Source organism: Pleurodeles waltl, chromosome 10 (genome assembly GCF_031143425.1).
Source record: "Pleurodeles waltl isolate 20211129_DDA chromosome 10, aPleWal1.hap1.20221129, whole genome shotgun sequence".
NCBI classification, from domain to species: Eukaryota; Metazoa; Chordata; class Amphibia; order Caudata; family Salamandridae; genus Pleurodeles; species Pleurodeles waltl.
In genome coordinates, this window is record NC_090449.1 from 435,527,846 (window position 1) to 435,545,752 (window position 17,907).

General features: G+C 44.7%; 1 protein-coding gene across 3 annotated transcripts in view; it reads left to right on the forward strand.

Annotated features, from left to right (window-relative positions):
* PPL (periplakin) overlaps window positions 1-17,907 on the forward strand; it is a 453,724-nt gene that overhangs the window by 185,759 nt on the left and 250,058 nt on the right. For all 3 annotated transcript variants that reach the window (XM_069210696.1, XM_069210694.1, XM_069210695.1), the window contains exons 2-4: window positions 3,578-3,677; window positions 5,622-5,776; window positions 15,060-15,183. In XM_069210696.1, the coding sequence (XP_069066797.1) occupies window positions 3,578-3,677; window positions 5,622-5,776; window positions 15,060-15,183 (379 nt within the window). The remainder of the gene's footprint in view (window positions 1-3,577; window positions 3,678-5,621; window positions 5,777-15,059; window positions 15,184-17,907) is intronic.

Sequence of the window (17,907 nt, forward strand, 5' to 3'; positions counted from 1 at the left end):
CCGCTGCTTCTGTCACACACTAAACGGACACGATTACACAACCCCTCGCCTTGGGAGCACAGGAGCAGGACTGGACTAACCTGTCTGGGTTGACCTGGAGTTGGGCTGTAACCTCATTTGCTATACCATGACTGTTGGCGGAGGCTGTCCCACTTTGTTTCTCCACACACCAGGGTGAATCACAGTTTCTGTTTAATTATTGTGTCCCTCCAGCTGACCTTGTGGTGGCGCCAACTTGGTGCTTCCTTTTGGCACATGTGCATGGATGGAAATGAACCTCATTCATTTGTTAGGGTGTGGTCGGAAAGTGTTCTGACCTGCAACAGACCAAACATTAAGCCATTTCGTACATATAGTGCAATTACCAGCGAGTAGTGTCACTCTGCTTGACACCATTAACCAAATACAACAGTATAATTTTCATGTATTGCAAACTGTAAAGACCCTCTAGTCGTTTGCCCTTTACTGCTTATGGTGAAAAGTTGGATATTTGGCTATCTAAGATTAAATCCCTTCATGTCAGGGTAAGCTCTTTACAGTGTTTGCAACTATGCAGCTCAAAACCCCTCCCGCTGACTGTCCATGGGCCCCAAGCTCCTATGACCGGCTGGATGGCCGAATCACCTTTAGTGATCCCTCCGTGGGCCCAAAGTTAATCACAAATCTGTATATGTGCCACATTTGCCCCACACGGTCCTTACGCTCAAGCTCTTTTCTTTGCCTTCCTCTGTGTCCTATTATCCTCACACTGTATCTATTGCATGGTAATTGCGTTTATGTAGCGCTTACTATCCCTGATGAGGCATCAGAGCGCTTTACAGTATGTAGAGCTGTACTCCTGAACCCATGGTTAGTTATTATTTGCTGTTATTAGTTATTGTTTGTTGTTGCTTATTGGAATTGGTCTTGTGCTTGATTGACCCACCTGCTTCAAGCACATCTCACTATCGACCTGTCTCCCCGAAGCTTTCCACACTTTGTGACCTTACACCAAAGATTTTTACAGCTTCTCTGCGTGCTGCAGCTGCCTCATAACCTAACATATACATTTGCAGCGGGCAGGTTACCCCTGAACTGAATTCTTTGTACTATTGACCAATAGTTGGTGTTTATTGTTACCTTGCTCGAAGACACTCATTTGATTGACCCTGGAAGGATGAAAGGGTGAGTCAACCTATTAGGATTCAAACGTGTGATCATGGCGTCAATACAAATCCCTTGAGTTGATTCATTGGTCTACTGATCCATGAGACCTCGTAACACCCCCTTTCCATGAGCCCTAAGCCTCTCAAACCACCACTCTACTCCTTACTTGGGAAACCTGTGGGATGCAAGGGTCCATGGGAGGAGGAACTTGTGTAGAATTGGAGCACTGCGCGCCCACGTACCAAATAAGAGATATTGTGTAGATACTGTATGATAAATAAGGGTTGGCCTTCAGTCACACAGGAAAGATTTATATGACTGAAATGTCCAGTGTTTGTTGACAACTTTGTTAGCAAGTTTGTACAAAGACCTGGATTTGTGGCGTACGGTAAGGTTGTAATTTTTTGGAAGTGTGAATGGAAACGTCTTCTTTAGGCAGTACAAACCTTGTCAGTATTGTTTCCCGTGGATATTCTAAAGACAGTAAAACACAAAACTCTGTCCTTTATTTAGTTCCATAAATCCCAGCAGACGGTATGCTGTTCAATATTCAAGCTGGTATACAAACGGGGGAATACTGGGATTTCCTAATCTAGAAAAATACATATTATCGACCAAATGTAAACCTTCTTTCTAATGGTCTTGGTCAACTGACAGGAATCTTTGGCGAGTGAACAAGAGCACCATAAAATCCCATTAATAATCCTAGGTTGGATCTCCTTTAAATATCATCGGCAAGTGAGACAGCTACACCTAGCCCTCAGAAATTGCACTATCCTATTGTACAAAGCCCCCTTGTCCAGACCAAGGAGATAACTTCCTTTCCTTCTCCACTTGCCCTCATCGTGGAGAATCCTGATTTTCCACCAAGCCTCTGTCATAGGTAGTACGATAGTTGGGCTCAAAAACACTCCAGAAGGTTAGTCAACCTGCCAGGCAACCTGTGTACAGATGGGATGCTGATGCTCATGGTGGCCATGGCAGTTTGAATTGGCTCATTTATCTCAACAGTTTTACTTTTCATTTTCAATTTATGTGGCAAGAAAAGTCCAGTTAGGAATTTACAACGCTAATAACTAACTCAAGCAAACGCGAGAACCATTGAATTACAAATGCTTGTACGCTACACACTCAGTTATTCCTGCGTTTGCTGACTTTTCCTTCTTTAGCTTTTTATTCTCTTCCAGAGGTTCCTACTGGTGCTACTGTAATCATTGCGCCCACAAATTGCTGCTTACATAGGCCATATGTGTCTTGTGCGCCAACTGGACGGCTGGGTGACATCGGGCAGATGGAGGGTTTTCACACGTTTACTGTATAAACAAAAAGCAGATTTTCGCTGCAAGGCCTTGGCATGGCTATGAGAGAGCAGATACATCAATTTACATTGATGCTCAGATGCATAGATCTGCTCAGAACATTAACACCTGACTGCATTTGCAATTTGAAAAGGCCTCGGCAGGCATTCCTCCCACCATCACAATGAACGAATGCCCTGCCTCTCCTCCCCGCCCTTGCCCACTCTCCCCTAGGCACACGAGGCACATACTTTCAAAACGTACACAAAAGACAGGAATGAGTCATGCACACTGGCAGCAGCTGCCCCCATCGCGCCCCCTTGCAGGACTCGCATCGTTTCTTCTGCCTCTTTCGCGGGATTAGGGCGATTAAATGAGGTTGCGGAGGTGTGCGCTTCTCTCAGCACAGGCCTCGGTTATGCAATACACTGGCATGGCAGATCTCTGAGCAGCTTTAGGCCCTCTGGCCCAGAGCTTCGCCGTTTATCTTAGGTTGCTTTATGGATGCCGCTCTTTTGGAGGGAAGGGGGTTACTGCTAAATTTTGTGCACACTCAAAAGGAGCTGGATTTTGACGAGAGGGCCTTTGGCACATTTCCTTTACATGATGGGAGGAAATACATAACTATTAGCTGGCTCGTTGCTAACTTTCTTCCAGACCTAGTTTTAAAGGCAAGAACAGTAGGCAAGCTGGTACCTGTAGTTCAACTTTCCACATGGACATGGATTTACAGCTCCCAGCATCCTCAAAAAACAGAAACAAATTCAAGCACTCTTCATCAGATGGCAGCTTGGCAACAAATTGGTAGCTGTGGTGACTCCATAAGTGGTCCCACTTGCTAAACACCGTCGTTGCTTCACAGTCCCTGACTAGTGTCGTGATTCACACCCATGCAGTTACAGTTCAATGGTGCACACCACAGTTGAAGTTTGTTTCGAACCACGCACGACGACTTCCTTAGACAGCGCAGGTTGTGACTGAGCTTTTGTTGCAATAGATAGCACAGGGGCATGCAGATTACGGTAAAATGGCTACTAAGGTGTGGCGGAAGATATGGAGACGGGGTAGCTCTAGGTGGTCAAGAAGTGGTTATATACACGATCATAACAACTACTTTTGTCTCTTTTCTTCAGCATGAGCAACAAGGAATTGTCTGAACTCATCGAAAGACTGCAGAAAAATGCAGACACTGTTGAGAACAACATTGTGGACACTGACAACAAGTTGCAGAAGGTAAGTACTGGCCAACTTTCAGATAAGTCTTGCCATCCAACGCACATTTCGCCTTCTGAAAGTATACACATCCATCTCACACTGCATGCCACCCACACTTCTCCCCATGCCATTCAGAATATCTCTACCAGCATACATTTATTTCATCTTCTGCAAATATTGTGAGCTATAAAGCACAAGTTTTCAAGAGTCTGACCGTTGCTTCCAGTATGCACATAAAGTAAACATTTCAGAGCACTCTTCTTTTTTCCTCATCTTGCGGGTGTTTCGCCATAAGTACCTTAAAAGTATTGTCCAATAAGCACACTTTTTCTTATCAATATGTCGCCTATCCCACCCTTCCTCGCTCTGGCCTATTATAAGACCATATTTGATCACATGCTGCACGTCAAATGTATGGCCCATCTAGCACTTCTCTTTCCAATTACATTTTAAGCTGTGTCAGCATGCACTTCACAAACATTGTCATCTTTAAAAAAACGAAGATGTTCTCTGGTATTTGGTGCTTTAGAGATGTCATTATTTCTATTCTTTGAGGGGAAGTGGGTGTTTTTCCTTATTATTGACCCATCTATCCAGGTATCCACGTCACCATTTTCGCCCAGTTTGCAATTCTGTCACCTGCCCACTACCTCCATGCACGTCACCTGTATGCCCACCTCTCACTTCTCTTTCCTATTACATGTTTGTTTGTGTCAGCCAGGTGAGCACTTCTCACGGGGTAATTGACCCACCTTAACACTAGGGGCGGTGTAAGTGAAATCACACACATTGATTTCGAGGATAGTACAGGTTTGAGAGTCCCACTTGATGTTGAGGGTCTAATATAAGGAAAAACATTGGTAACTAAAAGAAGTTAAAGATGTCTCTCATAGAGACCTGTTTATCTTCTGTTACTGCTTCTGATTTCATGTTCCTGGGACCAAAGGTTGCTAGGGCAGTGCCTGGTGCCAAAATGCAGACAAGCACTAGTAGCTGGTACCGTAGCCATGTCTAATTGACTCCCATGACTTACTGTTCCTCGACTTTGCCTCTATTCCCTGGTTCTCCATCCCAGAAAAGATCTAATTGGTAAGACCTGCAAAAGTGGAAATTGTGTTAATTGCCAGTATATTACTGTTAACAATGCTGGTGAGTCACCCGGTCTCCTACATTTCACTCTGTCTTTTGACCCATTCTAATATATGATGGCCTGAGCTTCATACCGTAGCCATGTTGTATAGATCCCAAGGCACAGTGAGCTTCCTAGGGAGGCCAAGCTAAAATCATTCATCGGCTTGAAATGGCCCAACTTTGCTAGATGGATTCCACGTTTTAGCAGGTTCCTGAGTAGGCTGTGCTGTGGCTGATATGAAAGATCCAAGTTACGCATGGAAGACCATATCTGTGACCCAGTTTGCATCATTCTTGCACCACGCAGCGTGGTGCAAAAGCGACGCAAACCTTAAGTGAGATTCATGCAGCCATGCAAGTCCACCTTGCATGGCCCTGTGTGGCTTAATAAATCTTGAGTAATGTAACTCAGCAAAGATTCAGTGCGTTTCATTTCTCAGCACCAGGAGGGCATTTCCTTGGTTGTTGCATGGGCGTTCTCTTTCAACATCCATGGATTTCAACGCATTCCCAGATTTACAAGAACTCGTAAACCTGGGTATGTGCCAAGAAGATACTCCTCCCCAGGAGATGCACAACAAGGAGAAATATGTTTATTTATCCTCGTTTGTTCTGTTTCTATGTGTGCTACAATCTGCAAGGTGACTTGCTCCGCTACCCTGCGCCACAAAGCCTGTAAATATGGACCGTAATGACCTAGGGTACAACAGGCTTCCAAGGGTCAAAGAATAATGTTTCCTGAAAGGTCTTACCTATGCTGGGTATGTTCCTTGGAAGAGCAGCAGGTATGGCTTGGATTCTTTCACATAAGCTCTTTGCTTTCATTGGCAGGACCTGGAGAACATTCAGCAATCACAGGGTGTCCAGTACCGAGAGTACACACTGAGCAAGATATCAGAGTCCGAGAAGCTCATCAATGTGCTGCAGAATGACGCTCAGGGTGCACAGCGGATGAACCACCCTCAAGGAGATATGATCCTGGAAGAGTAAGTTGCATGACTGCATGTCGTCACTCCTCACCACCTCTCCAGGCCAAGCTTCTGGCTGGTCCGCACAGGCCTTCTCTAAATATCTGTGCATGAGCCCCACTGCCCTGCTGATTTCACCTGTCACTACTCCCTTTATTTATGTTATGCTACCCAGTTTACATGGAACACGTACTCCAATTATTTGGCTCCTTATGGATGCTCCATGCACATGTATGTGTCTGCTTGGTGGATGCGTCACGGAGGGTGGGCTGTGGTTCTGTCCATGACTATACCATGCCTAATATAGTGAGAGTGGTGTTGTATAGGGTGTTGGATTGCGTTCAGAGGTGTGATTGGGTCATTAGAACCTGCTGACCAAACCCATGTGACATATTTTTAGGGTTGTGTCTGCTGTGTTTATTGAAGTGGAGGTGCCAGTCATTTGATACCCCCCTCTGAACAGTGTCAGTTAGTCTATCTGTTTAGGGTATTAAAATCCTCATGCTCTCTAGGGTCTGATTAAACTTGCTTGGCTTTTAGCAGAGTACAGATTGGAATTGGTGTATGGGGTCTGTGGGAGTGATCACATAGCTGAATGTTTAAGTTAATCTGAATGACAGACAAGTAGCCGAGTTGGTGATCTGTGCCATGATAATCTGCTTTGCCCCATGTCGCCATGTCTTCCATTTCCTGTGTCACCAGGTCTACCTTACCAAGACCATCTGGATTGCCTAAGATGCTGAGGGATTTTTATAACAGTGCATTCACCAGTTACTTGGCGCATTAAGTTCTTGTAAGCTAAGTCATATCTGCAATTGTGTGTTTACCTAATGGCTGTTCTCCTTGCTGATTGAGGGGCCAAGAGGGTGGTTTAACCTTTCCCTGACTGTCATAACTGGTCGGTGTGTTTATGAAGGACTTCCTAACCTAACCCAAGTGAGTCAGATTCACGTCGTGTATTTCCTTGGTGAAATCTCTGCAAGGGGTGCTTGGATCTGCTGCCCTCCACCGAATCTGTGTGAACTACAGCCGCACTCTCCTATGGGAGATAAATTCCAGGTGGATGGATAGATGTATACAGACACGTAAACAGACTGAGCTGACAGGTTAATTGAGGCAGACATGTATGCAGTTGTCTTGGTAGATTGGTGGAGCAACGCATAACATGCTGTCTTCAACCAAGGGGTGCAAGCTCCATTGCATGCCTAAGGTGAGGATATCTGTGACAAGGGGAGAGTAGCCCCTCTCTCTGCTCTGAGTAAGAGGTTGTAGGTCATTATATCATGGTTGAAATATCGACCCACGAAAATATTGCTTCTATTTCGACTATCACTATATCTTCAAGGTACATATATAAAGCTTAATGTAAAATTGCTATTCTTAACGCCACATCTGCTTACATTGACAAATTAAGTGGTAGTTAACATAGTGGGTGAAAGTTTTTGTGGTTCAACATTTCAACCGCAATACAGTGGTATAACATCAACTAAGCAATCATTCAGCCGATCAAGGAATTGCTATGCCAAAAGTGTGTGTGTTTTGCGGGTGGGGGTGGGGGAGTAGCTCTTCTGTCTGTGACAAGTGGTATTAGCAATGCTGGAAATGCTAGTTGTGCCAAGTGAGGACGAGTTCTGTTATCTGTGACAGGTGAGAAATAACTGCTAACTGCGCTGAGTTTGGGTGACATTTTATTCCCTGGCCTGGTTAGGGTTGTCACCTAACAAATATTTTATCACCTTGGCCAGTATTATTGTGTAAAGGGCAGTATAATCACTGGTAAAATAAACTCAACAAAGTCAGTATATGTAATCATTTGAAGCACACACTTCAAAGAGACAATAACATAACATATCACTTCAAACGGTATATTTCAAGTACGTGAACTATTCCAAAATTATTATTTTTGAACAACTTTATTTTCTTGATTTAACAACTAACCAACGAACCTTACAGTGCAATAGACCCAGATTCACTGTAGACATTTTCAGAAAGTATTAGAAATAAGAGTCCGCAGGGGCGGGTTACAGCATATAGATCCAGGCAAACAGTATTTTGAGGTCTCACTGTGAGTGACATGTTTCAATAAAGAGACAGCACCCAGTATTAGAGTATTAGAATCTTAATGTGTAAGAGCTCAGTCTGGGGATAGTTGGTCGTCCCATTAGTCTTGGAGCCACACTATAAACTGATGAGTCAGTGTTTACCCTCTATACTAATATTAGAATCTGAGTCGTTATCATCATTGAATTTATCCAAAAGCTGCGCCCATGACATTATCTCTTCTGCAGCTCCCTCATCTGTACACACCAAACGCATATGTTGTTCTTCAGCTGCTCTCTACTCCAACAGGCCTCGAAATCAGTGGTCTCTCAGCGGATTTCTCGACCCCAGCCACCCTATGGCCACTCTCTGTTTATCCAATAGAAGAGCAAGCTGGTTGAGCCACCACTCCAAGAAGACAGGCTATCAGTGACAGAGGGATTGTCATCCCAGTAGCCTCCTCTATCCTAGGAACCACTGCCCTGCACAATTGCTGGACCTTGGCACACCGCCAGGCAAAGTGTACAAAGGTAGCGTCCTACTCCCTGCATCACAGACAATGAACTTCCTTGGAGGGATCAATTCTGATAAGTTTGCAAGAAGTTACATAGGTACAGTGCACACAATTGAAATGTAGCAACTTACACCTGTTATTGCAAGAGACAGTATGCACCTGCTCCAAGGCATGTGCCCCGTCAGTATCGGATATCGGGCTCTCCGCTCTTAGGCGTGGTTCGCCACACAGGGTTTTTTCCGGCATATCCCCCTTGAGTGCCTTATAAAACAAGGTAATCAAATGCTGCCCCTCTCCCCATCGAAGAAGCCGATCCAATACCTCTGACGTTCGAGGTGCTGCCGGGAAGTCACTCCACACCTCCTGTGCCACACTCTCCAATTTGGCATGGTGGAGAAAATGACCTGAACCAACTCCAAAAGTGTCTAGTGCCTCCTGAAATGAGATTAAGTGTTACCCTGGATACAGAGCACCCTCCACCTGACAGCCCCCCATTCCTCACAGCTCCATAGGCATAATGACATTGATGGCCCAGAATGGTGCAAGATCCCAAATGAGTAATTTCCTGTCGAATGGAGCTCTGCCCAACACTCTCCCCACCATTTTTTCCCAGAGCGTATTGGTAGTTCTAACAAGATATGGGACCGGATGCTCTGATCACCCTCCCTTCAACAAGGGTTGGCCTAATGTATCCTCCCCAAGCATGCCTTGGAAGAGTTGTTTCTCTCAAGTGTCTGCCTCAGTTAGCCACCTGGCAGCATGCTGCAATTATGTTGCACAAATAGTATAACTGTAGGTCCAGAACTGCCAATCCCCCATCCTCCAGATCCCTCCGAAGCGTAGTTAACGCCACCCTGCTGTGGTGCCCAGCCCAAATCAGGGGGACCTATATACCATCCAATCTACGGAAGAGCCGAGGCTCAAGTGGAAACAACAAGGTCTAGACCAGGAATAAACATCGTAGGAGGAATACCATTTTGTGATGGCCACCCTACCTATCACCAAGAGAGGAAGTCTATTCCAAAACACAACTGAGCACTCAAGTCCCGATATCGCCCTGTCCACATTAAAGCACCTATGAGTAGCATCAGTATGGGTGTCCCAAATATCCAGATAGCGAAACCCCTCTGTCCTCCAGGGAAGACCATCATCTGGCAACTGATCTAATGACTTCCTGCAGAGCCCGCCAAAGGAAACATGAGCGATTTCTGGAAGTTGTCCTTGAGGCCGGAGGCGCTTCCAAAGGAAGCTAACAATTGCATCAGTAAAGCTGTGGACTCACCAGGAGACCTAAGATACACTAACATATCATTAGCATATATAGAGACAATATCAGTGGTATCCCTCAACCGATCCCCCAATGGTCCAGTTACCAGTAGAATAAGGGGCTCAATTGCTAAAGTGAAAAGAAGTGGTGATAGGGGGCACCTCTGTCTGGTCCCTCTGCCTACCGCCCAGGCCTAAGACAGCTCCCCTCCCACCCGAACTCAGATGGAGGGAGCAGTGCACAAGAGTTGAACTCATGCACAGAAATTAGGTGCGAATCGCATACCCTTCAGCACTGCCATCAGGTACCTTCACTTGGCAATATCACAGGCCTTTTCCAGGTGTAAAGATACTAGTGTCATCTCATTCACTGCCCCAGAGGTTTCATGTAAAACATGAGCTAGTCTGCGCAGAATAAAATTCATGCTGCGCGCCGGCATAAAGCTGCATTAATCTTCATGAACCACATTTCTTTTAAGACCGCTCAATCTAGTGGTTAGGATTGTGCATAATATCTTGAGGTCAATGTTAAGCATAGTGAGTGGCCCAAACGAAAAGAGATCAGGCGAATCTCCCCCAGGCTTGAGCATAAGGCAGTCAGTCTGCCTAGACTCTGGCAGTACACCCCTCCCCCAAACTTCAAGAAACACCTCCAATAACTTCTCCTTACGCACAGAAGAGTACGCCTGGTAAAACTCAACAGGGAAGTCATTCCCACTTGGAGCATTGGACCTATTAAGAGCCTTTACGGCATCCCCCATTTCCTCTAAGGTTATATTCTCCTCCCACTCCTGTATGCTATCAGGCTGCAACTGAGGTAGTCCCACTCTCTGGAAGAAGGCTTCCTAGGCCCCTCCTTTGTCTACTGTGCCGGCCCGATATACAGCTCTGATGTGATCCTCTAATACAGAGATATGTTCTGCTGGCTGGTAACCATTTCACCGGCAGTGTTCCGAAGGTGGAAGAGAGGGAGAGGCTTCACCTCCTGCTGGAGTATCCAGGCCACCAACCGGCCCGATTTGTCTCCCTCCCTGTGTCATTCTTGACAATATGTCGTAAGAGTCATCATGTCAAGCACCTCCCGACTACCAATCTCTCTACATATTCTTAAATGTTCCTGTTGCATCTCTCTTTATATTCTCAAATGTTCCTGTCACATCTTAGCTGAGCCTGTCTCAATTTTTTGCACAGCAGTCAAGCGCCCTTCCAGCACTTTAAGCTCTGCCTCCAGCTGTCTACGCACTCCATAAACTGTACCCATGCTTTTACCTCTGATAATTGATTTCAGCGCCTCCCACTTAACAGCCCTAGTATTCATGGTACCCCAATTCAACTTCCAAGTATTCAGTTAAGGTGGTTACCAACACCTCCTGACAGGCCTTGTCAGCTAGAAGGTCTGGAGGCATACACCAGGATCTGAGTGCTCTAGGCATCCCAACAGAAAACCATCCAGGCAACTGTATGTGTTGTGCATTTTAGAGTGGCAGGTATTCTCTCTTCCCTCTAGCTGCAGCATCCTCCACCCATCCAGGAGCCCTAGATTCTGCATAACCATAGTAAGGAAATGTACCATTAGAGGCTTAGTCCCCAATCTGGAAGGGTGCTGATTCCTCTCCTCATCGATTAAACACTTGAAGTCACTCATCCATATGATGGGGGACCCCACACCCTTCTCCAGCAGGTCCAGCATGTTGACATAGAAAAAAATTATCATCTGTATTTGGTGCCTACATATTTAGAATCGTTAGAGGCTCCCCATCTAATGTGTCCTGAAGAAAAGGGCAACGCTCCTCCACATCTGCTTCGCTATACATGTGCCAAAAGAGGACTCCCGGTGCCACCCAGATGACCACCACCCTAGCATAGGCCAAGTATGATGCACAGAAGAGTTGTCATCACCATTTCTGCAGCAGTTTCTGGGACTCCCCATCCACCAAGTGTGTTTCCTGCAAACAGGCGATTTGTACTTTGTGCCAAATTAGGAAAGAATGTACTGTATAGCAGGTAGTGTAATTTTAAGCCCCCTTACTTTCCATGTACCAATATTTATATGTTCAGCCATACATCTCGACATTCCATTCTTACCCCAGCAAGTTCCATCCCGGGTCCTCTAAAATCCAGTTATGTAACTTGCCATAAAGACTCCCGTTATCTGAGCCCTTATATGCACTGTACTTAAAACCAAGCACTCTCCAACAAATGAAGTACATAATCCAGAACTGTCCCAATTACCCCCACCCCGGATACACAGTAGAACAACAAAAGGGTGCTCTGCAAGACCATCGTATGTCTCCTGTCAGGACCCACAGCCTAACCCCACAACAGAACAGTACCTACCACTATCTTGGAGAGACAACCCAAGACCCCAACAGAACATATTATAGTGCTATATCAAAGGACATTATTAAAACTGCATCGAGACCTCCACCCCAGATTGCACCAAAAAGCAATAGCATAAATCCAGCTGTGTCCCACAAAATTATAATTCTTTCCCCCTTGCTACCACCACACAGATCCCAGTCAAGAGACATATAAAACACATTTTCTTAGCATGCGCCCTTGTCACTTATCACCAAGGCACACTCGTGTGTTCACTCATTACCATCCAGTTCCGACTCCTGGGCTGAGGGAGCCAGCGCCATAGTGCCATCCCCCTAGATGAAAATTCTTGTTGGGCAGTCTGCAGGAGTAGATGGGCTCCGCTTCCCCACCTCATCCTTACGTCGCCTCCAGTTGGGGTTGCGTGCCCCGCTCGAGCACCGGACCTCCAGGGATTAGCCTTATCTTTGGGCACCTTGTTCCATACCTCTAAACAGCGCCACATATCCTCTGGAGTGTCGAAGAAGTGAGATCTGCATCCTACCAGCACCTGAAGCATGACTGGATACAGAAGCATGTAGTGGAGCCCCATGGAGCAAAACTTGGCCTTGACTTCCAGAAAGGTTTTTCGAGACGCCTTGACCTTGGTGGTGTAGTGAGGCTAAATAGACATTCCTTGGTTCTCAAACCAGGCATGGTCAGTTTCCTTGGCTGCATGCAAGATGCAATCCCTGTCCTTATAATTCAATATGCTTGCTATTATAGCCCGCAGCTATAATAGCCTCGGGCGCCACCAGTGCCTAATGCAGCCTTTTGATGGCAAACAAGGGGAACAATCCGGTCAGTTTTAGGGTGTTACGGATCCAATTCAGAACACAGTGCTCTGTGGAGGCCCCCTCTGCTCGTTCTGGGAACCCCAAAAGTCTCAAATTACTGCAACAGGACCTCCCCTCTGCGTCCTTGGGCGTGACCGTAGCCACCTGCTTCTTTAAAGAGGCCACCTCAACTTGAAGTTCTGTAGTGGTTCCCTAGGCCACCCTCACCTTGTCAGAGACTTTGCGGAAGTCTGTGCAGCGTACCTTTTCCTTAATGGACACTGTTTCAATCTTTCCCTCTAAGGCTACCCTGGAGCCCTGAATGGCTGCAAGCAGTTCCACATGGGTTGGTTCTTCATTAGTTGTTTTATATGCTGCATGATGACTTTGTGAATAGGTACAATAGCCAATATTTTTCTCTGCAAAAGAAGGTAACTCTAGTCATGGTGTTGGTATTCTCAGAACACTGCCCAGTAGCACTACAGGGACAGGTGGACCTTGCTACTTGCTGTCACTGTTCAGGTCAGATTTGAAGAAACTTGATAGGATGGAGAGATAGGGGAGGGTAATTCAGTCATTTCCATACTGAGTTTGGACTTCTGGGGGGTCAAGTACATGATCATTTAGGACATAAGCCAATGCTGGATTGTTAAAAGACTGGACCTGGCTAATGTAAGATCCATTGACAGCATGACCGTGGCTGCCATTGTTCTCAACCTGACCCAGAGCTTCCAATCTGCCTGCTTCAATGAACCACAGTTGTGTTGACCCGACCATGAGTTGGCCATGTGGAAGGACATGAAAGAAAGAGCAGAGCGCAGAACTCTACTTGTTTCGTTTCAGGATTTCTGAGGGAAGACAGATGAGGCCATAAACACACTTGCATGCAGGCATACAGACACACATCATACCTCATTGTTGGCTGTTTCCTAGTGTCCAATATTTTCCAAGCTCTTGGTCTGTTGCACTTGTGTCCTGGTCTAAGTTACCTCAAGAGATCAGAACCAATGGAGGACATTGTGACCAGAGAGATAGGGCCTGATTCACAAAGGTAAACTTATGCTTTCATGTAAGTTTATGATTTTTTGCAAATCACAAAGTAGTTTTACCAGTAGCATCTTTATGACTGCCTATCTTTTTATAGGTAGAGCCTCCACTATGAGAGTGGATATTCCACATACGTAAAGATACAACAAAATTCCTTTGTAAATTGCCAATAATCATAAACTTTGTGAATCAGGACTATAGAGAGGTGTTGTTTTGTAGAGCACAGAGGAGAAACAACAGAAGGAAACTACTGTGGACTCAGCCCATAGAACGTGAATGGAGGTGTGTGCCATTGCCATGAGATATGGATACAAAGGAGAGGCACGTAGGTGTAGAGAATGGACTGGCATATTCTTGGGCAGGCACATTTTGAGGTGAAAACCTGTCTGAACTTTGGGTGAGGACTTCAACCAGAACTTTGATAGAAGGATCAATGTTCAGAAAATGGCACAATATTGTCCTGTGGGAGTCAAGGTGTTAATGTTATTCTATGGGTTCAATACTGGTTAAAAGGCACAATGGTATCCTATGGCAGTCTGTGTTACTCAATTATATGTTATCCTATTGGGGTTTGTGGTAATCAAGGGCACCTTGTTATCCTAAAAGTGGTCATTGTTAGGCAAAGGCATAATGTTATCCACCTGGTGAGAGAGTAGCTGTTTGTCAAGGGCACAACATTACTTTTGTTGTGGGAATCGGTGTTAGTCAAGGGCACTATGTTATCAGATGATTGAAAGCATTGTACCCCGTGTTTTGATGTTGCAGAGACCAAAGGTTTCACACGCAAAAAAAATGAGAGGGGACAAGGAGCAAAAGAAGTCCCTTGGAGACCTGGTGGTTGTTTTGCAATGACTTGCATTCTGTGTTATGGCCCACCTTTGGTGAAAGGGAGCAGGAGTAATTTTAAGATGTAGGGGAGTAAAAAGGTAAGGGAAGTGGGCAAGGAAATCAAGAAATGGTCAAACACAAGTGTCAGGGAAAACCAGATGGCTGTGTGGGCTGTGGCATCAGGTAGAATTATCAGATCAGTGAGTTGGTGATCCAAAGTAGTGAGTGTGTGGAAACAGTACAGAATGTGCTGGAACAAGACCCTATTTGAGAACAAATGAGACTGCACTCAATAGTATGTCCCTGTGAGATAGAGGAAGCTGCCCACCTCCATATAGTCCTTTCAAATCAGGCATAACCAGAATCTGAACAAGAAGCTGGTAGCAAGCAGTGCCTGGGAGTTCTTGCACACATGAAAGTTGGTTAGGTGGTTGTCAATGCTAATAGATTTATGCTTCCCCTTTGCCTGCAGCATCCGACAGCTCAAGGAGCGCCTTGGGAATCTCCGTGTAAAGCATAATCAGATCTACAGCTTGACTGCGCCAACGATGCCTGCTCCACAGATCAACTGGAGTAAACTCCTGGAGGAAAAACAGGTAAAGAAACTGGCTGTTTTCCACCTTTAATGCCTTTCATCACCCCCTACATCTAGTCTGATTCCAGACATTCTTGTGCATGCTTTGAAAATCAACAGTTTGCATGCAGAGGTGTTACTTGATAATAAACAGGTGAAAGGACGCATGTAGTTCCATCGTACCAACTCTATCTGCACTTGATGTCCACTTTAACCAAAAGCCCAATTATCAATTCACCCTCTGAGGATCAGTTGACCAACATTGACAGGACCTATTATGCATTATGGTCCCCTAGTTCATCCTACTAGTGGTCACGACAAAAGAACCCTAGATTGGTCTGAATATCTGTAGATTATGTGATAGGATAGCTTATCTTAACACAGGCCCATGTGTATGACCTCAGCCTTGCATTATACCACATATTCTGAGCAACTGGAATTATGTGACACAGGAGGACCCAATTATGTGGGGGTTGACTGATTTATGTAGCAAGGAAAGGCAAATTAGGAGCCCAATTTGGCACATCTTGTAGAAGTATTACTTCACTAGTTTGTTAATTATACACATTAATGCTCTCCTGAAAAAGGTTTAACCTCACTGGCATCAAGTTAACACCTACATACAGCATTCAGCAACTGAAAGGTGACCATGTATTCTTTGCAAAGGCCATGCCTCTATGTGACAACACGTGTGGTAGCATTTACTAACATTTGATCGATTAGAGCTAGAAACATTTTGTTTGTTAAAATCTACAAATTAGGCAAGAGTAGCAAATCCATTATTACAACACAGTGGACACAGAATTGCATAATTCCAGTTATCCTGCACAAATTCTACCTCAGCCCTTCCCCCATTATTTCTAATTTCAGGCTTGCCCAAATCCATGTGTCTGTTTCTCCCCCCACCCAATCCTTCATGTACAGTGTTAACCTCCCATCTCAGGTAAAATAAACTGTCACAAACCTTTCAGTTTTGGATTGCTACCCTAATATAAACCTACCACACCCTTTCCTTCTTATATACTGGGTTTCCCATAACGTTTGGTGTTGATCCTCACCCTGTTTCATATCTAAGTGGCACCATTAGCTGCATAATATGTACCTTCGGAGTACATATATAGTGATATGCTCATGACACCCAGTCAATAGCATGTTTGGACTGCACCAATGATCAGTCTTGCAACAGTTTTAACAACTGCCTTCGAACAGTCATGTCCTGTATGATTAATAACATATTGCTTCTTATCATTGACAAACTGGAAGTGATTGTCTTTGGAAATTCGGCCTGCTGGCCCTCCATTTGATGAGCAGAAGAACTGTGTCCTTCCACTGTTCCATCCACATCTGTGTGATAATTAAGGATTCCCTTTGATAACAATTGTTTGTCTAAAAATCACATCGCTAAGCTTTCCAACAACTTCTTTCTGATTTTGCACACACTGAGGACATTTTACAACTTGTCCCAGATGCACAGAAAATCAGTGGTCCAGGCATTTTATGCCTGGACTACTGCAACTCTTTTTAAATCTGACTTCCTTCTTACCTTACTTCCTGACCACAGTTCATTCAAGATACTGCTGCCTGCTATATCTTGGGCTTGACAAACAGATTTTGTATTTATTCCCATTTGAAGTTACTTCATTGGCTCCTGATCAAAAAAAGTCCCTTTTCAGGGCCATATAACTTTGCCATAAAGCTATCCAGTGTCTCTATTTTTAGGATTCCTCATTTTGCTAGAGTCTGCTAGGGCAGATGTACTTTTCCTTTACTAACAGCCAAGAGTTGGAATTTTGTCCATCAAGGGCTTTGAGCTACTACTAATCTTTCACAACCACTTACAAATACATCCCTTTGGTACCTTGCTATTGCTGGTCGTTCACCTTTTCTGCATAGTCGACCCATTTTTTTTGCCTTTGCTGGACCCTATTTTTGTTTGATGGTTTTATGACTGTGCACTTTCCCCTTGCTAACCAATATTACGTGCACATGGTTGAACTGGCCATTTCTTAATTGGTATATTTAACTTGCCAGTGAGTCCCTGGTATATGGTGGAAGTAGTGCACCTAGGGCTTTGAAGTAAAATGTCATCCGTGCACTGTAGCACTTACTGAGACATCCACTAGTGTGACAAGTGAAACATAGCTTCAGGCTTATCACCGTAGCCTGACTGCTGAATTTTAAACCTGCAGTATGACCTGCAAAAAATATCCATTTTGACAGATAAAAACATCCATTTTAAATATTAGTAAGTCACAGCTATGTAAGCCTTGTAGTCCAACCCACAAGGTAAGGTGCATGGTATTTAAAATTGTGACATGTACAAAATAAATATGACCATGACCCTACATTGTCAATACCCTGAAAGATGTTTTCACTGTGACAGGCCCAGCTGTCCTGTTTAGAAAACCAGACTACAGATGAAATGCCAATACTGAATCTGGGAAATGGAACCAGCTGGAAAAACAATTTGATCAGTATTTTTAATAGTTTAAAAAAAATCGAATTCACGTGAGGTCGGATTTTAATAGATATTATGGAAAGGTAACTTCTAGAAAGTTACTCTTTACCTGCATGAACGGTCAAAAGGCTACTTAGCATAAGCCTCTGCCAGCTTTCAGCCTGTGATGAGCTTGGAATATGAGTGAAACAGGTGCAAAATGCCTCCCAGAAGCAAACAATAGGCTCACTCCACTGGGCAAAGAAAGCTCTTCTGAAATCCACAGAATAGACAGGGTAAGGACTGTGT